Source organism: Natrix helvetica (genome assembly GCF_964273705.1).
Source record: "Natrix helvetica genome assembly, chromosome: 6".
NCBI classification, from domain to species: Eukaryota; Metazoa; Chordata; class Lepidosauria; order Squamata; family Natricidae; genus Natrix; species Natrix helvetica.
Genome location: NC_138553.1, coordinates 44,370,343 through 44,392,898, shown reverse-complemented (window position 1 = coordinate 44,392,898; position 22,556 = coordinate 44,370,343). Strand labels below are relative to the sequence as shown.

General features: G+C 43.7%; 1 protein-coding gene across 2 annotated transcripts in view; it reads right to left on the bottom strand.

Annotated features, from left to right (window-relative positions):
* Positions 1-15,953, bottom strand: part of NAP1L1 (nucleosome assembly protein 1 like 1) — a 52,268-nt gene extending 36,315 nt beyond the window's left edge. For both annotated transcript variants that reach the window (XM_081956688.1, XM_081956689.1), the window contains exons 1-2: positions 15,839-15,953; positions 759-795 (exon numbers count right to left, since the gene is read on the bottom strand). In XM_081956688.1, the coding sequence (XP_081812814.1) occupies positions 759-775 (17 nt within the window). In that variant the 5' untranslated portion in view covers positions 776-795; positions 15,839-15,953. The remainder of the gene's footprint in view (positions 1-758; positions 796-15,838) is intronic.
* Between the last annotated feature and the right edge of the window lie 6,603 nt (positions 15,954-22,556).

Here is a 22,556-nt window from a genome sequence, read left to right as displayed (position 1 = left end):
AACAATCACAGTCCTAAAGAAATGCAAGCTTCTTTAGGAACAGATATGCAAGGTTTGTATCTTTGTGTGCTCCAAAGTGACATTTTCAGAATTGAATCAAAAACATGGCACAATCCTTAAAAAATCTGTCAAGCTTCTGCACCTATTACAAGCCTGAGGTTTCTGTGTTTAACTTCAGAGTTATGCACTTAAAACCATAAGTTGAGGACAACCTACATTCTATAGCAAATTTATCAAATTATTTTTGCAGAATTTATTCATTTTTGGGCGCAGCCATCAGGTAAACAAATACTAAACACATTTTTGATCACTAAATATTATTCTACCGCAATATGTGCTCCAGATCAAATACATATATTTAATAGAAAAGCATTTTATTTATATTGTGCTGGAAGAGAAACATACTGTTCCTTTGTACTTTATGAAAACTGAGTTATGATACAGATATTTGACAATCGTATATCAATTTCTTTTTTTAATCCTCAAAAGTTTGTCAAAGAGCAACTATAGAAAATATCTTTGTTCATCCTTTTATAATATGAAACAAGCCACCATGACACATTTGAATCAACTATTTGAATTTAAAATTTATTTACTTGCAAACATAAAAGCATTAATATTTAATGTTTAATGCAAATATGCCTAACTGCTCTGAATCTAGCATTAAATGGGTAGCAAGTTGAAAGGATGAATTTTGCAGATCTAAGCTCTTTTAAAAATTAACATCAATCAAAATGCGAAAAAAGTTGTATGCTTACTTGTCAATGTCTGCCATATTTCCAGACTGCAGCAAACCTTTAAGAAAATAAAATAAATAATTTAAAATTGTGTTAAGCAGAAATTATACTAATGTTGAACTATCTTGCAATGGATCTGGGAGAGGTATGTTATTGTAACCATTTTTAAGCCTGTCAGAACCATGATCTTCCTTTTTGTGTGATCACAACCAATGTATTAGGTTGAAAAGTCTTTAAGTAAAATTAAGTAAACTACATGTTACACACTATGCATGGTGCAAGAATCCAATATGTATCCTGATACAAAAAGGGTGTTGGTTCTTACCTGATACGTCTCTTCTCATAGTGGGGGAGGAGTATCCAGACTGGGTTAACCTTCTCCTCTCACTGAGCACAGGAACTGATCTTACCCAACTTCTGTCCAGACACTTCTCATCCATTAGAGAAGAAGTGGCACACTCTGGACATAAGGAGGGCTCTGAGGATTTACCTCAGGAGAACCAGGCCAAGCAGGAAATCGAAAGGCCTGTTCATTTCCTTCCAGCCGGGGACTCTGGGGAAAAAGGTGACCTCCACAACCATAGGCAGGTAGTTGCGATCCTGTATTGCCACTGCATATCAGTCACAGGGCCTGTCCACGCCAGGCCGCATCACTGCTCATTCCACGCGAAGCGCAGCCACTTCTACGACCTGGGCCACGTAGGCTTCCCTGGCCAAAATCTGCAGGGTAGCCACGTGGGCTTCCCCTTCCCCTTTCGTAAGGAACTATAAACTGGACTCCTTTGCTTCGGAAGAGGCCTCTTTTGGCCGCAGGGTGTTGCAAGCGGTCCATAGGGTGGGGACCACACCTCACCAGGCATGAGTGGGGGGGGGCATGGGCCTTAGGGTTCTCCCTCCCTAGGGATGTGTAGGCTTTGGTACGTCCCAGTCTGGATACTCCTCCCCCTCACTATGGAGAAAGGGCGTTGGTACTTACCTGATACGCTTCTTCTCATAGTGGGGGAGGAGTATCCAGCCCCTCCCTGACAATGCTATGTTGATAAAGTGTTATGTTGATGGTTCTTAAGTTATGTTGTTGTTTGATACAATAAAAGATAATATATGTTTAAGAAGTCTGGAGTGAATGGTACAACGAGTCGGATAGAGTTCTTCACCGATAACTGCGTAGTACCTGGTGACCAGTGGGCGTTCCCAAAGATCTTATCTGACTCAGTCCAATCAATGAGAGGACAAGGTTAACCCAGTCTGGATACTCCTCCCCCTCACTATGGAGAAAAAGACACTCATGACTTGAACATCTCCTAGCAACTACATGGATACATTTTTATACCTTTCTCAGTAATGATGTGGAAATAAACAGTAGTATATGCACAAGTAATTTTGATGTTTCAAGCTATAGTTTGCACTTTGAAAAGAAAGTTGTCTGTGAATTCAAAATTGCTCTCAATACTAAGGTAAACCTATCCACAAAGATGAGCGGAAGCATCCACCTTCACTGGAAATGCAATTGAATATTGCTACTCTATTTCAAAATAGATACTTTTAATTGATATTGCTGCAATCAATTATATTTGTGTTAGTCATCACAATTAACTCCCTTTTATCTATATTAACAAAGAGAATGTGTGATTATGGCATGTAAAAATTTATTCACTTCTTTCTGTGCAAATTTTAACAATGTTCAGAAACATTGCTCTTGTTTGAAGGATCTTATTCATCCTAGCACTTGTTTCTCCAATATTGTTACTCATTTGCAGAGATATCCGTGACAGACAGAATCACATAACTGGTCATTGTTAACTGAGCAAAGTTGCTTCTTGTACATAAGCTTCATACTCAGGAATGCAAGACTATAGTAGATAATAATTTCAAAGTATTTCTGTTACTGAATTCTGATATATTGTATTTTTATTCCTACCGGAAGAACAATAGTTATTAGAACTGTGGACATATTTAGTTAAAAGAACTTGCCAATTAAGACATTACTAGTAAAGGTCAATTTTTCCATTAAGTCATCAAATAGCAAGCTTCTTCAATGGCTTCTCTAGAGTCTATTTGATGGCTTTAGTGGAAGACCACTTAAAAAAAGATATTAATGAGATTGAGCGAGTCCAGAGATGGGTAATAAAAATGGTACAAGGTCCAAGGGACAAAACATGTTAGGAGAGATTGGAGGAACTGAGTATGTACAGCCTGGAGGACAGATGGGAAAGGGGTAAAAAGATTGAACATTTAATATATTAAGGGTGTGGCTAAGTTTCTAGAAGGCAGCTAGGTTTTCAATATTAAGCAAAAATCAAGAATACAGGGATAACCTCAAACTGATAGGATGGAAATTCAAAAGTAATGTTAGGAAGTATTACGTCATAGAAAAAGTAATTGGTCAATCATTAGTAACGGTTTAAATATGCTTGGGATAAACACATATCCATCATCACAAAAAAATAAAAATAATTTATAAAAAATAAAAATAAATAAGAAAACAAAACAAAAAACTCAAGGGGGAGACTAAAACTTTTTCTGCATCAGTTTTCTATGTTTCTATATTTTAATTGGTAATCAAATTGATTTAACAAATCATCAGTTTTCATATTTCCAGCTATATTGAGTGATGTATCTACCATTTGTGTAATAGTTTCCAGCTATTTTGAGTAAGATATGTCTCAAAAGACTGAATGCCTTTCAAAGAATCCTCAAACACGGACTTTCTACATAAAACGATTACATCCAAGGCACAAAGAAATTTGTACCATAATTTTTAGAACTATATTTCTATTAGATCCAAACACCTTCAAATTTTGTTTCAAACACAGATGTATCTGTATACACAATACAAAACCTCTTGAACAACATTTTATTTCACTTGAATGAATTATGTAAGATCTCATCTAAATAGTATATAATGAAATAACAATTCTGATGTCTCTAACAATTCCAATTTTCATTATGAAATCTCTACAAAAATATTTTTGAAATTTGATAGCATTATTTACAACGTGTTCCTCTATTCATTAAATTTGGAACTATAAGCAATAACTAAAACTATACTGAAATGTCCTCTTTTTCTGAATGATATAGTATAATTTTATATTAAATTTGCATCAATGCAGAAATGCTAATGTGATCTGATTAAAAGTGGAAGGAAGAACAAAAATTCAGTTGACATCTCTGGAACCAATGAAACTTTCCTCTAAGTTTCCTCTATCTCTCTAAGCTTTATGCATACTCAATATTTATTTGTTTATGACCAGTCATACTGAAAGTAACAAAAGAAAATTATTTACAATTCAAGCAAAAAAAAAACCTAAATATAAAAAGTACAAGATACCAGTATTTTTTATCTATTGTGACTATAAAGATGAGTTAACACCAGTTGCAGCAATGGTAACCATCTTGAATTTTGTTAGTATAGGCTGAATACTTAACATAAACAGTTGGCAACTTAAAAAAATACTCATTTAATTTTGTTTTCCTGTTAACATTACTAGATTTTCTATAAATGGAATTCAAGAAAGAGATCCAAATCTGGTATATGCTTCTGGAAAAACACACATTTATTAATCTAAAGGAAGTAACATAGCATTAAAACCAGACTGCCTGAACAGTCTATTACTTGTTGTAGGATTAATTTTCAGAAAATGTAGTGCACTCCCAGAATGGTCAAATGTGCACACTTTGGAAGAAAATCATGCATTTCCAAAAAAGTGGAAGATTTCAGGATCAGATCCTGAAATTTTGCAGATAGCTGGGAGCTGATTGATATAACAAAAGAGAAGGACAAGAATTCTGCTGCTTGTTTTTGAATCCAAGAAAAAATTTAAATTTTGATGGTGGGTGCAAGGTGTTCCTTCAAGTAAATACTTAATCAATGAAGTACCTTGATTTGACAGAGGTTGATTATAGAAAACAAAATCTGCTGCTCCAGTTCAGTGTATGCATCCTATCCACTCTTATCTTTCTGCATTGCAGAGGAAACCATTTAATCTTTCATTGAATTTTCCACTAGAAAGAATAGCAATGGGATCCAAGAGACCTTAATTTAAGATACTAAAACCACAAAGTCTTGCCAGACTAAACAACAGCACATGGAGACAATACAGACCTTACACTTAAGTACTTTTTAGCTAGGTCATCAGGTTTTAGCTGGATATTTAAAGTAGCATAAAGGTCACCCTTAAGGTCTAAAAAGTTGTCAGAAAATTCATGAAAACATTATAGATATTGTCCAATCTGTACTGCCTCTGAATAACTTTTACTGACTTTTCCCTTTTCCCCTAGTATTCTTAAGATGAAAAGAAAAGACTGATTGAACACATCAAAACTCCTTTGAAAGCAATTTCACTTTAAAAAAAAAAACTATGTTATGCATGTCTTCATGTCAAGTCTTTGCAATTCTTAACATTATTAGTTGGTCTTCCATATTAAAAAAATACTAATTTTGATCAAAGTTTAAAAATATTCAAACAATGAAATTCAGAACTTCATTAACTTCTACTTGATTAAGTATTATTTATGATGCACAATCCCTATTCTTAGCTCTATAGCTTAAAACAAGTCATTGTATCTGTACATTTTCTTTGGGAGATATCAGAAAAAAAATTCTAAGTACTGTATACTCTAGAAGAGAGTTTCTCAACTTTCCCAATGCCGTGACCCTTTAATACAGTTCCTCATGTTGTGGTGACCCCCAACCATAAAATTGGGGTCTCGGTTCCTAAGACCATCGAAAATATGTATTTTCCGATGGTCTTAGGCCACCCCTGTGAAAGGATCGTTCAACCCCCAAAGGGGTCCCGACCCACAGGTTGAGAACCACTGCTCTAGAAAGACTTTACAATCATGAATAAAGCTAGCAGAATACATGACTACATATTTCTTCTGCCAGCTCCAATTCACTAAAGTTGTTTGAAGAGATTAATGAAAATTATAATGCTAACATACATATCTTCACCATAAGTAATAATTTATATAGTTAACACATGACAATCCAAATTATAGATATTCTTAGGCTTTATGCCATAGAAAATATCGAAGAGTAAAATTTTATATGAAGTCCTCCTAAGCCCGCATAAAGAAATTCACATCCTAGAATTTTACCACTAGCACACATATCAATGTAAATGCAGTTGTTTTATTTTTGGGAAATAAATGCTAGTTTATTAATAGATTAACAGTAACATTAACCCCATTTCACAACATTCTTTATTAAATATTCAAGAGAACACAATTTCCAGAAAACACCCCAAATACAGGTAGTCCTCAACTTACAACAGTTCATTTAGTGATTGTCCAAAGTTACAACAGCACTGAAAAAAGTGACTTTTGACTGTTTTTCAGAGTTAGGACCTTGGCAGCATCCTCATTCCTCATGGTCACAGGATCAAAATCCAGATGTTTGGCACCTGGTTCATATTAATGATGGTTGCTGCATCCCAGGGTCATGCAATCTTCTGGCAAGCAAAATCAATGGGGAAGCCAGATTCGTTTAACAATCACTAACTTAACTACTGCAGTGATTCACGTAACTGTGACAAGAAATGTCATAAAACGGGGCAAAATTTACTTAACAAATGTCTCATTTTAATTTTGGGGGTCAACTGTAGTCATAAGTCTACAAAAGGAGGAGGAGGAGGAGCTTCCAGAGGAATGGCGGTCGGCCGATAGAGCTCCGTGTTTTGCGGGGCGTTTTCCGGGGAACTAGGAGTGCTGCCGGCCCCTTTTCCAGCATGGGGGTCGGGTCCCCCAGTAAACAGCTACCCTGGTCTCTTTTATGACCCGAATGGGTCTTCCAGGGTAGCTGGGTGCCTGGGAAAGGCTTGAAGAACGAAAAAACGCAGCCGATGGGGGGAGGCGCCCGGAGAAGCCGCAGAGAGACCGTCTGCGTTTGGAGCTGATTGAGGGAGAGGCAGACGGTCTCGAAATGGCGGACGGAGTGCGAGGAGACGCGCCGATACCAGCGAATTTGGATTTCAGGCTGGAGGCTGGCAACCTAGGACCATCAGGGACTGTGGACTGAGGAGGCGAAGGCTGGAAGCGCCGGAGGCCAAATCCCTCGGCCTGCAGCTTGTTATGAGAGGTAGCTGTGGGAGCTATGGGAGGTTTGAAAAGGTTTAAAATCCATGTTGGCTGAATTTGCGAGGATTGGAGACCGGCCAGGACTTTTGAGGCCGGTAAAGACTGGATGGATAGGCCGAGAAGGAGTTGGAGGAAGGAAGGAAGGAAGCTGGAGGAAGGAAGTTGGAGAAGGAAGCTGGAGGCCGATGAGAGGCCGGTGGGAGCGGCGTTGGGGCCTGGAATGGTGGTTTTTGGGGGGCCAAATTCGCAGTTACAGGCCAAGGCAGGATTGAAAGCCTAGGACCTGGTAGGAATAGGACCACGACTATGATTCAGGAGGCTGCATAGAGACTGGGGGGGGGGGGAGTTTTGTTGGTGGATTGCCAGGAGGCCCTTGTCATCGTGCATTTGACTGCACCCCCCCTACCCCCCCTGCTGACTATTTATTAACAACTGCCCGGATTCCATCTGCGTGTGCCCTAGAGGACCTCTGCCTACCCTATATGATTCACTGCTGATTGACCATCTGCTCCCTGCCTATTTCCAACTACAGTCCAACTACCCCTTGCCATTTGCCACCTACCACCCACCGCCCCCACCTCTTGATTGTCATCTAACCAAACCATTACTATTACCCCCCCATCTAAGTCTAATGACTGGACTATTCTGTTTTTGCTGCAATTGTGTTCTTCAAATTTTTATTGGATCATGACATCTTCAGCACAGACCCTAAGCCCCGACGACGAACTTTTTAACGTTTTATGTATTCAAGGTCAGACCTTATCCTACTGCGAGAGTCCCCCCTCTCGCAGGTGTGGCCCTCCGCCCTTTCGAGGGCCCACCTTGATGACGGTTTTATTAATCCCGAGAGGTGGAGGAAGCGGAGACTTAGGGGTTTTTTAGTTAGTTGCTTTTTAAATATTTGTAGGGGTGGGGTTTTAGGGGTTGTGGGGCGGGTGGGTCAGATCAGGAGCGATGTGAGAGCCGGGCCCCCAGGTGTGGTCGCGAGCAGAAGGGGCGGAAGGGAGGAGGAGGGGGAGGATACCATTCCTATACAGGGCTCTTTAATTCCAACAGTCGCAGGGAGGGGCAGATACGAGGACAGTTTAAGAACTTACAGTCGGTTGGGAGACCGTGGTTGCTGGTTACACCCGGTCGCTTGTACCAACCCCCGCGTTCTAGGTGGTCAAGAGTCACAGACCCAAGGCCTAAGGCTGTTGTTATGCAATGCGAGGTCCGTTGTTAACAAGGCCCCCCTCATTCACGATCTAATTTTAGAGGGGGAGCCGGACCTCGCGGGAATAACGGAGACCTGGTTGGGCCACGAGGGAGGTCTTCCCCTCGTGGAAATGTGCCCACCAGGATACCGAGCATTTCACCAGCCCCGGGCCCAGGGAAGGGGCGGCGGGATGGCAGCAATTATTCGGGAGGACTTAGAGCCGAGGGAGTCTACTGTGCCACAGACGTCCGGATGTGAAACCCTTGTTGTGAAATGGGGGCCTGGGAGACAGTTGGGCCTGCTGATAGTATACCTGGCTCCTCGCTATACATCAGCGGCCCTGCCTGAACTACTCGAGCTGATCGCATTGGTGGCGGTTGAGACCCCCAAACTTTTAGTGATGGGGGATTTTAACCTGCCGTCGGTGGGAGAAGCATCAGAGGGGGTTCGGGAGTTCATGGCTTCCATGACAGCCATGGACCTGACTCAAATGATTCAGGGCCCAACACACGAGGGAGGACACACTCTGGACCTTGTTTTTGTCTCTGGCCAGTGGCTGAGTGATCTGGGAGGAGGGGACTTAACCATCACTCCCCTGTCATGGTCAGATCACTCACTCCTTCGTCTTGACTTCCCTGGTGCTACCTCCCGCCGCGGGGAGGCGGAACCGGAAAGTTCCAGATGGTTCCGCCCTAGGCGCCTGATGGAACCTGATAGGTTCCAGACGGAGCTTGGGCCACCTCCTGTAACCTTGACCCGCCCCCGGGTAGGGGACCTGGTGGTTGCGTGGAATAATGCAACTACCGGGGCCTTGAACCGGATGGCGCCTTTGCGGCCTCTCCGGCGGCAACGATCCACCCTAGCCCCTTGGTTTACCGAGGAGCTGAGGGTGATGAAATGCCGCAAGAGACGTCTAGAGAGTCGTTGGAGATCCTCTCGCTCCGAATTTGATCGAACACAGGTACGAGCCCATTTAAGGACGTACCTTGTGGCATTGAGAGCGGCCAAACGTCAATATTGTGCCACTCTCATTGCGTCCGCGGAGAACCGCCCTGCCGCCCTGTTTCGGGTGTCCCGCTCCCTCTTGTTTCAGAGGCCGCGGGAGGCCCCTTTACAGGGCAGGGCAGAGGAATTTGGTAAATATCTGCAGGACAAAATCGCTCAAATCCGGAGAGACTGGGTTCCAGTCAGTGGTCCAGTGGAGACGCCCATGGCGAGTCTTGAGGTTTCGATCTGGGAGGAGTTTGACTTGGTTGCCATCGAGGATTTGGACAGATTGCGTGGACGACTGCGACCCACCACATGTTTATTGGACCCGTGTCCCTCCTGGCTTGTACTGGCATCCTGGGAGGTTACACGAGACTGGCTCCTGGGCCTAGTGAATGCTTCGTTGGGCGAGGGGTCTCTCCCGGCCGCCTTGAAAGAGGCGGTGGTGAGACCCTTGCTCAAGAAGCCTTCCCTGGACCCTTTGGAGCTGGCCAATTATTGTCCTGTCTCCAACCTTCCCTTTTTGGCGAAGGTTGTAGAGAGTGTGGTGGCCCACCAGTTCCCACGACATCTGGAGGAAAATGATTATCTAGACCCGCGCCAGTCCGGCTTCCGCCCCGGTCACAGCACGGAGACGGCCTTGGTCGCGTTGGTGGATGATCTCTGGAGGGCCAGAGATAGAGGTTGTTCCTCTATCCTGGTCCTATTAGACCTCTCGGCGGCTTTTGATACCATCGACCATGGTATCCTGCTGCACCGGCTGGAGGGGTTGGGGGTCCGGGGCACCGTCTTGCGGTGGTTCGGCTCCTTCCTTTCTGACCGGACGCAGCGTGTGTTGACAGGAGAAGAGAGGTCGACCCTACGCCCCCTTACTTGTGGGGTGCCACAGGGGTCGGTCCTCTCGCCACTCCTGTTCAACACATATATGAAGCCGCTGGGTGAGATCATCCGTGGTTTCGGGGTGGGATACCATCTGTACGCTGATGATACTCAGCTGTACTTTTCCACCCCGAACCACCCCAACGAGGCCATCGAAGTGATGTCCCGGTGTGTGGAAGCCGTACGGATCTGGATGGATGACAACCGACTCAAGCTCAACCCTTCCAAGACGGAGTGGCTGTGGGTACCAGCCCCCCGGTTCAGCCAATTAATTCCATCATTGGCCATTGGGGGCATTCATCTTGCCCCCGTGGAGCGGGCGCGCAATTTGGGTGTCCTCCTGGATGCCCGGCTGTCCATGGATGACCATGTGACAGCCGTGGCAAGGGGGGCGTTCCACCAGGTTCGCCTGGTGCGCCAATTGCGCCCCCTACTGGACCGGGATGCCTTGCGCACAGTCACTCATGCGCTGGTGACGTCTCGCTTGGACTACTGTAACGCTCTCTACATGGGGCTTCCCTTGAAATGCACCCGGAGGCTGCAGTTGGTCCAGAACGCAGCCGCGCGGGTAATTATGGGGAGTACTAGGTACTCCCAGGTGACACCGTTCCTGCGCGAGCTGCACTGGCTTCCTGTGGTCTATCGGGTGCGTTTCAAGGTTTTGATAACTATCTTTAAAGCGCTCCATGGCTTAGGACCTAGTTACTTGCGGGATCGTATTCTGCCCCATACATCCCTGCGACCAATTCGCTCGCACAGAGAGGGGCTCCTCCAGGTGCCGTCCGCTAGACAGTGTCGTGGGGCGGCGCCTAGGAGTAGAGCCTTCTCTGTGGCGGGCCCAGCCCTGTGGAATGACCTCCCTCCGGATATTAGGAATACCTCTGACCTCCGCTCCTTCCGTATTAAGCTTAAGACCCACCTATTCCAAGCAGCTGGCCTGGCTCAACTTTGATCTAACCATATCGCTCCTGACGGGTTTTTAACTGGGTATTTTAATTATATTTAATTTCTAGGGGTTTTATATACTGTTTTTAATTGTTTTTATCAATCGACCTCCTCCTTGTGTATGTTTCAGTGTATGTCTTTGCTATATGTTTGTTTTGTTTACATATTTATTTCGTATGTTTCGTTGTACGCCACCCCGAGTCCTTCGGGAGAGGGTGCGGCTAAGAAATAAATATATTATTATTATTATTATTATTATTATTATTATTATTATTATTATTATTATTATTATTAAAAATATTCTATAAAAATCATATTATTCTCAACAAATTCCACTAATCCAATTTCTAAATGTTTTCCTCAAATGGTTAAAAGATTATGGTACAGGTAGTCCTCGATTTATGACCAACTGCTTATCAGCCATTCAAAGTTCCAGCAGATACTTACAATCCAGATTCAAAGTTTCCACAGTGCCTCCCATGGTCACATGATTGCATCAGGCGCTTGGCAACCAGACCACATTTATAGCCTTTTGAAAGTCCTGCAGATACATAACTGTGTTTTTTAATGGGTTTGCCAAAAACTGGCATTTACTTCCATTTTTTGGTAAAACCACATCCTTAAGCTTAATGAATAGTGTTAATAACTACAGTGATTTACTTAATGATTGCCATGACCAAAGGCTGTAAATTAAAGTCAGTCATATAATCAATACAACCATCATGAAGCCTATTTATCATGAACATATCTTGAAAACTACAGGTGCTCTGTAAATAGAAAATATCTGCCCAATCTGCGCAACTTTGCTGAGGAGTTGAAATCCAAGCATCTCAAAAGTTGCCTAGATTGTGAAACAGTGCTAAAATGAATCTTTAGAGTTTAAATAGAGTTTATGCACTGCATAAATACAAACAGACTGAAGCAACTCTGTCTATAGTTAAGAGTTGAAAATTTGATTATTTTATTTTCCAACACATTTTGAGCATGATATACAATATTATGGGAACCAGAACTTCAGTGAGGCAAGATTTCCCTTTCAGCAAGTTTATTTGTAAGATAAATATTTCCATACAATTTAACTTTCTTGTAGGGACTCAATTCTGCAAATCTCATGAAAAGTTTGGAAAGTCATAAAACTGAGGAAAAGATCCTATTCCCCTATAGCACTGTATACTATGAAATCTAAACTAAAGGTGATTGAGAAAAGGACTCCAGAACAGGACAGACTCAAAAACAGAAAAAATGATGCATTAATCTAATTTGCAGCTATTGAAAAGGAAACCCCTATTAGGTATTCTTAAGAAATCAATAAAAAATAAAGAATGTCAATATTGCTACACTGGTATATGTCTATGGTACTACAATGCTTGGGTTAATACTGTGTGCAATAATGGTTCATGCACTTTAAAATAAGTGCTTAGAGTTTGGAAAAAGTATGGCTATCTATTCCATGACATCAGTTATTAGAGGAAAAAACCAGAAAGGGGTATTGCACCCATTTCTTTCTGAGTTTGCCATAAATATCTGTCTAATAATGGAACAGAATACTGAATTTAAGATGGACTACCGTGTTTCCCCGAAAATACAATCTGTCCTGAAATTAACGCCTTGCCACATTTTTCGCGTGGGCAAAAATGTAAGCCCATCCCCGAAAATAAGCCCCCTGGACAACCCCCCCTCTGGGCAGAGCACTGCTCACCGACCTAGCAGTATCCGAAGGCACCAAGCCGCGGGAGCCGGGGGAAGGCGTTCACGTTGCTTGGCGCCTTCAGGGTACCGCTAGGTTGGGGAGTGGCATTCTGCCTGGCTGGAGGGGGAGTTGCCGGGCGGCTGCTCCCTTGCAAACTGGCTCCCGAAGAGCCGGACACAGCTTTGGAGCGAAGCAGCCATGAGGTGACCATGCTCACGAGGAGCCACCCGGCAAACACCCTCTCCAGCCGGGCACAGCACCATTCACTGACCTAGGGGATATCCCTAAAGTGCCAAGGCATGTGGCACTCCGCCCACTCCCTAGCTTCCGCGGCTTGGCACATTCGGGATATCCCCTAGGTCAGTGCATGGAGCTCTGCCCGACTGGAGAGGGGGGTTGCACGAGCACCTGTTCCACCACCGCTGCACCACGAGCATAACTTCTTCTCTGGCTTACAAACTCCAAAACTCAGCTGCCGAGTCTTCCAGCAGCAGCCGTTCTAGGAGTGTGCTCTATGGTTGTGGGCCGGCTGCCAGACAGTGAGTCTTCCTACTACATGATAAATACACAATACTGAAAACATGGAAAGTCAGCAGTATACAAACACATTAAAAACTACTTTCTCAGCTGTTGTTACTGAACATAAACTGATTTGCAGTGTTATTTTAAAAGCCTGTGCTAGGCCTGCACAATTTATGGAGGCAAATGGGCCACACTGGTAAGTTAAAAATAATCACAGATTGCAAAGGAATAGTTGGATGAACTGTTCAGTGGCTACTGAAGCAGTGACAACAGAGATGGAGACACTAGTGCCATTTGGCAGTGTGTCTTTCAGGGCAGCAGTGGAACCTTCCTGTTGATTGTGACACTTGGCAGCAGCAAATTTATTGAGTATTTTTAAAAATGCCAGTGGGCTACATAAGGCTGTTTGGCAGGCCACATGCAGTCCACAGGCCAATGTTATACAGGCATAGCCTTTGCACATAGTACAGTATTATGTTCTGTACATCAGGTGTTGAACAGGTCATTTTTTAAATTTATTATTTGAACTGCAATCCATAAGTAATATGAAGTTTATACAGGTATTTCTCACAGTTGCAACAGTCCCAGTTATCATTGTTAGGCAAATCCTACCTAAGTGTCCCATGGTTACGTGATTGCCATTTGCAATCTCTTGCCAACTTCCTTAATGACTTTGATTGTCAGAAGCTGGCAGTAAAGGCAGCAACAGCAATCATGTGACCATGGGACACTGCAATGTCATAATTGTGAGCCAGTTGCCAAATGCCTCAGATGTGATCAGTGATTGCAGGGATGCTCCAACATCCAAAATTACAATGTAACTCCTTAGTTGTAAGTCACCTCCATACAATACTATAACTTTGAATATAATGCTAAACACGTGTTTTTTTTTCAATGAGAACTACCTGTATTACTAAACACAAGTAAACCAACCTCTGTTAACGCACTCTAAGACACGACCAGATTGTAAAGTGCAGGACCACTTTTCTGATTCAACATAACTGACCGTGCTTCCTGGAAAGATGCAAAATGCAATTCAATTTATCTGAAAAGCTTCAGTTTAATAAAATAGATTAAATAATGCTTATATTTACATGCAGTAGTATATCCAATGGAGTCAAAACTCTCTTAGTATTCATTACTTTGCTAGATCCAATGCATTTTTATAATTTTGGACATGCACCTTCAGGAATATTAATCACTTCCCTTTATAGAAGGGTAACCAGAAAAAACTAACTTGCCAAAAGCTACTAATCATTTAAAATAAATACTGCTACAGATTTTGTAACAATTGGGGTTTTATGTCTCAAAATTTAACATTAATGTTAATAGACAAAACCTAGATGTGTATTTTTGACATTTAAAGTATCAATTTGTGAAAACGTTTTTACACAACACATTGGCCATCAAAAATGTTTGAATTGGAAAGTCATGAAAAATTTCAAGCCAATTTTTTAAAAAGACAAATTCACTTGCCACATCAGCGAATGCAAAGAATTTAAGGTCATGCCAACTGTCATTCGCACCCTTTCTAAATATTAAATAGTACATTTTAAAAAGCACACATCAAGTCTTGTGTATATGCATTCTTTGGCTACACTTCTTATATTTTATAACCTTAGGCCTTCCGCTAATTCATATTCAAAACCCACCATTACCCAATTTATGAAACAGCTTATCTTTTAATCTTCTACTGAAATGGTACCTCTCATTTTACACATCTTTTGTTGCCACATTAAAAAAAATAGCGGTAGTACACTACTGCATGTCCCACCCCTCTAATCAAATACAACCAGCTATCTACTGAAAAACAATGAAGCAAGGGCCAGTATTTCAAGACACTTTAAACTTGCTTTCATGCTGCCCTGCCCTAAAAACCATATGGCCAGTATCATAAAGGATGTTCTGTAGATTAAAGTGCAGTCATCCTAGCAGTTAATCTGATGCTGTCTAAAACTTGGCACTATCTCAAAAGTTATAAAGTACATTTAGAATACTATTAAACCAATCCATTGAGCCCGAAAATTTTGAACTACAAATACAACACACTCTCTCTGTGCAAAAGGAGGGAAAGTGAAAAAGGACTTTTTATTAGTACGTGTGGGAACTGCCTTTAAATCGCGAGGGGGGGGGGGGAGAATTATAAAACAGCGTAAAGTTATCTGTAAACCGATCGTTTCCTCAGGGAACAGGAGTGATAGAGTCCCCGCCGCAACGCGCACCCTCCCCAAATGCCCACACCCAGCCTCTCCCGGGGGCCTCACTATCAAAACCGGCTGCCTATTTCGATCCCCTTTTCCCTACCCCCACGCGGCAAAATCCTATTAACGTCTCAGCCCTGGTAAGAGGTTTTAATCCACGCAGCACCACTTACAGGTCACCGACTCCAGAGGGAAAGGCGCCTGAGGCGGCCCAGACCTGCCTGTTTTCCACGTGTTTGCTTGTGCTTCAGCCGGCCAGACTAGGCCTGGCCAAGCCAAGCCAGATCCAGCCGCCTGGCCAAAGGCCTCGCCCTGACGCGAAAGTGAGGAGGGCGGAAGGAGAAAAATGGCCTTGGCACCCTCTTGCGCGCGCGACCCGTCTCCCACTCGAGCAACCACCACCGCTGCGAAGTGAGGCACAATTCTCACAAGAAGTCCAACGGCCAAGAAGGGCACCGCCTCAGCCCGTTTTCTCCCCCTCCTCGGTGCCGACTGGACGCGAGGAGGAACCCTGCAACTGGTGGGCCGAGATTGATATCCAGCCGGCGGCCGGTCCGGCTGTGATCTTCACGATCCCACCCTCAAAGCCACGCGTCTCGGTTACCTGCGCCAGGCCGGGTCTCGCAGTGACTCAGGATTGAGGAAGAAGCGTCTCGCAGCCGGCGGTAAAAAGACCCAAGCTCCCGCCGCTCGCGCTCATATAGAATTAACGTCACTACGTAACACCCCCCCCCTCCCACCTCCGCCGCCTCTCTTTCCCGCGCGCCTCGGTCTCCAGGCAACCTCGGGCGCGCGCCTGCCAAGGAATGGCTAAATTGCTGCCTAGTGACAAATAAGGAATCCTCTCTCTCTCTCTCCCGCCAATCAAACCGCCAAACCACAAGCCAGGCGGCTGCATTGGCGCTCCGCGGTTAGGCCACGTGCTCCCGGACTCTGTGATAAGCAACGCGTGCAGCGAAAGGGAAGGAAGGATGCTCGTGCTGGGTGTGTGTTTGAGACACAGCAAATTATCCTTTTTCTGAGGCAGACATTTCCAAATTAACCCTCTTCTATTTCTCCATATGAGTGCTATTATTATCACTACATGAATACCCTAAGTTGACATTATTATTGACTCTGTGTAAATAGTGGATGCAGTTGTCTTATTTTTTTTATTATATTTAACTCAGTTACATTTAGTTACTGTAATTTATTATCTCAATATACATCCATATCGGTCTTACATTATGTGGAATGCACATATCGTCCTTACATTATGTGGAATGCACTAGGCTACAACATACATCTAGCCATGAGTTCAGATTATGCCACCAGTCGGGCTAGTGGGCTGTGATGCAAGCTGTAATCCAAAACATCTGGAAAGAGCTGGATCCACACAAATGCTGTAATAAATCTTACAACGATGTTGGTATTGTATAAAACGTCGGAGATTACAAATAATTCCTAATTTGACACAGGAAAAACTAGGGGAAAAAAGAAACAAAGTAAAACTAGAGTCTTGGACTTTAAGAAAGCTAATTTCAATAAATTTAGAGAGAGCTTAGGAAAAATTCCATGGATGAGAATCCTCAAGGGGAAAACAACTCAAAAAGCTTGGGAAATTTTGAAAAATGAGATTACAAAAGCCCAGTCTAGCACAATACCAATGAAGAAGAAAAATAACAGCTCCCAAAAGAAACCAGCATGGCTGCATAAAGAACTCTCTGACAAACTGAAAGACAAAAAAGATAAGTATAAAAAGTGGAAGGAGGGGGGCATAACTAAGGCAGAATATCAGCAAATAGCCCGAGCCTGTAAAGATGAAGTGAGGAAAGTTAAGGCTCACAATGAAGAAAGGCTTGCCACAAAAGTAAAAATTAACAAAAAAAAGCTTCCAACATGTTAAAAACAAGAAAAAAGTTAAGGAAACAATTGGTCCATTGCTAGGACAAAGTGGCAAGAAGGTGACAAGCAACAGGGAGAAAGCAGAACTATTTAACTCATGTTTTGCATCTGTCTTTACACAAAGGGATAAAACAGTCCAACCTATCAAAAACAGCACCACAAAAATCAGATTAGGAACACAAATTGAAATAGGGAAGAAAATGATAAGTGAGCACCTGTCTACCCTAGACGAGTTCAAATCACCAGGACCGGATGGATTACACCCCAGGATTCTGAAGGAACTAGCAGACGAGATCTCAGAACCATTGAACTATATCTTTCAGAGATTTCAGAGATCCTGGAACACCAGGGAACTACCAGAGGACTGGAAAAGAGCTGATGTGGTTCCCATCTTTTAAAAAGGGGAAAAAATAGATCCAGGAAACTACAGACCTATCAGCCTGACCTCAATACCAGGAAAGATTCTGGAAAAAATAATCAAGCAACAAATTTGCAAACACCTAGAAGCAAACAAAGTAATAGCCCAAAGCCAAAAACAGATCATGCCAGACTAATCTTATTGCATTCTTTGATAATGTGAAAATTAGTGGACCAGAGGAATGCCATCGATATAGTTTACTTGGACTTCAGTAAGGCATTTGATAAGGTAGACCATAACCTACTACTAGGTAAAGTAGAAGAATGTGGGTTAGACAGCATCACCACCAGATGGATTCGTAACTGGCTGACCAACCGCACTCAACGTGTAGTCCTCAATGGAACTGCATCTACATGGAGGGAAGTATGCAGTGGAGTACCCCAATGCTCTGTTTTAGGCCCAGTACTCTTCAACATCTTCATCAATAATTTGGATGAGGGAATAAATGGGGAATTCATCAAATTTGCAGATGACACCAAGCTGGCAGGAATAGCTAACACTCCAGAAGATAGGCTTAAGATACAGAAGGATCTTGACAAACTTGAACATTGGGCACTATCTAATAAAATGAAATTCAATGGTGAAAAGAGTAAGGTTCTACATTTAGGCAACAAAAACGGAACACACAGGTACAGAATAGATGGTACCTTGCTCAGTAGTAGTAACTGTGAAAGGGATCTAGTGGACAACCATTTAAATGTGAGCCAGCACTGTGCAGCAGCTGCCAAAAAAGCCAACACAGTTCTAGGCTGCATAAATAGAGGGATAGAATCAAGATCACATGAAGTGTTAATACCACTTTATAATGCCTTGGTAGGCCACACTTGGAATATTTGCATTCAGTTTTGGTCACCACGATGTAGAAAAGATGTGGAGACTCTAGAAAGAATGCAGAGAAAAGCAACAAAGATGATTAGGGGACTGGAGACTAAAACATATGAAGAACGGTTGCAGGAACTGGGTATGTTTAGTTTAAGAGAAAGAAGGACTAGGGGAGACATGATAGCAGTGTTCCAATATCTCAGGGGTTGCCACAAAGAAGAGGGAGTCAAACTATTCTCCAAGGCACCTGAGGGTAGAACAAGAAGCAATGGGTGGAAACTAATCAAGGAGAGAAGCAACTTAGAACTGAGGAGAAATTTCCTGACAGTAAGAACAATTAATCAGTGGAACATCTTGCCTCCAGAAGTTGTACATGCCCCAACACTGGAAGTCTTTAAGAAGATGTTGGATAGCCATTTGTCTGAAACGGTATAGGGTTTCCTGCCTAGGCAGGGGGTTGGACTAGAAGACCTCCAAGGTCCCTTCCAACTCTACTATTGTATTGTATTTTAAATAGGAACATTTGTGTTAGATACTTGCTCTAACTACAGTGGTTTCCACCAAGGTCCTCTGTTCTGGCGGGAACAGAGGTTTAATCCTATTGGTCGAAGGGTCTGACAGCTCCCTATAAAAGGGCTGCTGTCAGACTCAACCTTCGCTGGATTGTTCTCACTTGGGCTTAATAAACAGCCGTTAAGCCTGTGTATGCCTATCCATTACTCAATCTAACACTGGCGATGAGGATGGGTTTGGAAGGCAACTAGGTGAACCAAAAAGATCGTAGCAATCCAGCATGTACATCCAGCCCGGAGGTCAGCGCGGCTTCGAGCAGCCATTTTTGAGTGGCAAACTCAAAACGCCTTCTGAACAAAAAATGGCCATGCACGCCCCACCGACTCCGTATGACCCAGTCACCGAGTACTGGGACTTGTACATGGTACGATTTGACTGCTGACTGAATGAGGGCGAGTCGATAAATGAGTACGTTGCAGCAGTTCTCAAGGCCACTGCATACTGCGAATTATGAGACCTGGACGAGTTGATTGTGGACCGCATAATTTGCAGCGTGCAGGACATTAACCTATAGAGGAGATTACTTGCCATGTCTGACCTCACTCTGCAAATTGCCTTGGACGAAGCCAGGGCATCAGAATCGGCCGCTAAGTCTACAGAAACCCTGCAGCGCCAGGGCGCTTCACAGGACGCGCGGAAGAGTGCACGCTCACATTGCAAGGCTGCAGAGGCCAAGAGCTCAGAAGGCGAAGAAGATGACAGCTGCTGTATGCACGGTAGCCGCACCTAGGTGGCGCGCAAATTCAAACCACGTCTCCCGCCTTGCGCTAGCTGCGGAGGAGGCCATGCCAGATTGTTTTGCCATCTCCACGATGCTATCTGCCAGCACTGTGAGTGAAAGGGACACATCACCAAGGTTTGCCGAAGCAAGCTCCCCCCGATGACCTGGCAGCCACGAAGCCAAGCTAACCGCCAGCAGAGGCCCAACCAAGGGGCATGGCAGCCACCACCACGGCGCTCAGAGGGCGACAACAGAGTCACCTACCACATGTCAATCGGCCAAGTCCGCACCAGGCGGCCAAAAAAGCTGAAGGTCACAGTCCTCATCGAGGACGCTCCATGTGAGATGGAGATTGACACCGGGTCATCACTGACCATCATGCCGTGGTCTACCCTGAAGCTGGCTATCCCTAGCCTGAAGAAACAACATCTACACACCCCTGACATCCGCCTTCGCGATTACCAGGGGAACCGAGTCCCCATCGTGGGCCAAGGCATCTTCCGGGTGAACTTCAACAACTTCAGTGGCCAACTCCCAGTGACGGTGGTCAGCGGAAACCTGCGGAGCTTCCTGGGGCTTGACTGGTTCGAAACCCTGGGGCTGGAAGTTGTTAACGAGAGCACCGACGAACTACTCGCAGACCCTACCCCTGAGACACCAGTTTTTCACATTGACTGTTTAGAGACTGGTTCCGTCTCGCTTAGTGATGTTGCCCGCCACTCTATCAGAGAATCCACGATTAAACAGGTTTTGAACTGGGTGTGGAGGGGGTGGGCCAAGGGGCTTGTTGGGTCTGATTTCAAAATGTATTATCATAAGAGAAATAACCTGTTGTTAAAGGCTGTTTACTGTGGGGGAACCTGGTCATTGTTCCACCCAAACTGCGCATCACAGTATTAGAGGCTTTACATGTAGGGCATCCTGGAATTGTCAGGGTGAAGTCTTTGGCTAGGAGGTGGCCTAACATGGACAGGGAAATCAAAGAATAGGTGGCTACCTGCACACCGTGCCAGGAGTCCAGACCAGCTCCCCCAGAGGCGCCCGCTAAGGAGTGGGAGCGACCTCAAGCACCAACTTTCATATATTTTTTATAACTTCTGTTTTCAGAAAGGCAAAAAATACAGGATATGCAATTAATGTTATTGTGATGTAAGTGATTCTCCAGCCTGATATTTTCTACATAACATAGATTTTAACTCCCATCATATCCAGCCACCATTGTCAAGCATATTTCCATTTCCATCATATAATAAGAACACCACATAAGCCTGATAATTATTTTTTTCTTTAGTTGTTTAATTCTTTAATTATTGCCATTATGTTGGGTAATGAGAGGTATACTGCAGTGCAAAATCCATTTCTGTTAAAGGAGTTATTACCAAACTCCCTTTTGTAAAGAACTTTCCACAGATATCAGTGAGTATTTAAAGGACAAATGTTGCCCAGACAAATATTTTCTGGTTTTCCAATTGGGTAACCCTAATATTTTATTCAATCAATCAATTTTTATAGCTGCTCATTTTAATCAAATTGACTCTATTGCTAGTTATTTAGATGTTGCTACATTTGGAGTGTGTACACTGTATGCAAAGCACTTTAAGAGGTTTTAATATCAAATATAGTGGATTTAGGTATGGTTTTTCACTCTAAAAGCCTTCTGTTTCATAGGATGCTTCAGGACTCTATACCCATGATGGTGAACCTATGGCATGCGTGCCAGAGGTGGCACACAGTGCCTTCTCTGATGTCATGCAAGCCGTTGCCCTCATTCAGCTCCATTGTGCAGTGTGCGTGCCTCTCGCTGATCAGCTGGTCTTTGGGTTTTTGCTGCGCATGTTTGGGGGGCATATGGGGGAGGCCCAAGTGCATACGTGGGGGGTGGAGGCATGTGGAAGGCATGTGTGCATGCCTAGGGGGCAGGCCACATGGGGGGCTGCACGTGTATCTGCGGGGGTACGGCACGCACAGGGTCCGCGGGTGCATTGCATTTTGGAGGTTTGGGCACACATGTGCATTCGCATGGTCATTCGCACATGCACACGCACGCTTTGGGCACTCGGGGCAGAAAAGGTTAGCCATCACTGCTCTATACTCTCCCATTTCCAATTTAATATCTACATAAAGCTGCTGTCCATTCAGTAGCATGGGCATGCTGATGTTTACCTGTGTGCTTCTATTCCAGGCCAACCAAGTAATATTGGGGAACTTTTATTCTTAGGCTTGGAAGATGTGGAAGTGTGGATAGGAAAGATATGGCTTCAATTCAGCTCAGAAGATTAAGTAACTTTAGTGGACATGGTGATCCTCCTGGTGTCATAGCTCCTGTTAGAGAAGCACGTGGTTGCCATAGCTGGAGAGACTTTTGAGCAACCATGTTGGATGAAAATTTCACCCTTTCCTGGACCAGCTCTGTGCATGGTCCCTCATGTTTTAGTTACTGCCCAAATAGATTGTGTTCTCCATTGGGCTGCCTTAAAGATTATCGAAAAGCTATTAATGATCCAGAAAGCAATGGTGCAGGGTATTGTGCATGTGTCTTACTTCATCCATGGTATGTCCTAGCTTTGTGAGTTATATGGTCTCCCATTAGGTCTTTAGGTGTATTCAACATACTGGTTGTCATCTATGAAGCTCTGAATGGAACCAAAATACTGGTCTCTTCCCACCCCATTAGATCCAGCAACAGGGGCATGCTCTGGGTCCTGTCCATTAAAGAATGCAATCTAGCAGGATGCAGGGAATTGCCCTTTCTGTCATGGCATCTGTACTTTGAAACACTATAACACATGAGATTAGATTGACCCTTACTTTGCTGGTCTTCCAGAAAGACCTACCTATCTTCCCAGGAATGGGAATTGGTGGAGTTTGGTTAATTGCAATTGAGGAATTGTACCAGGCTACAAT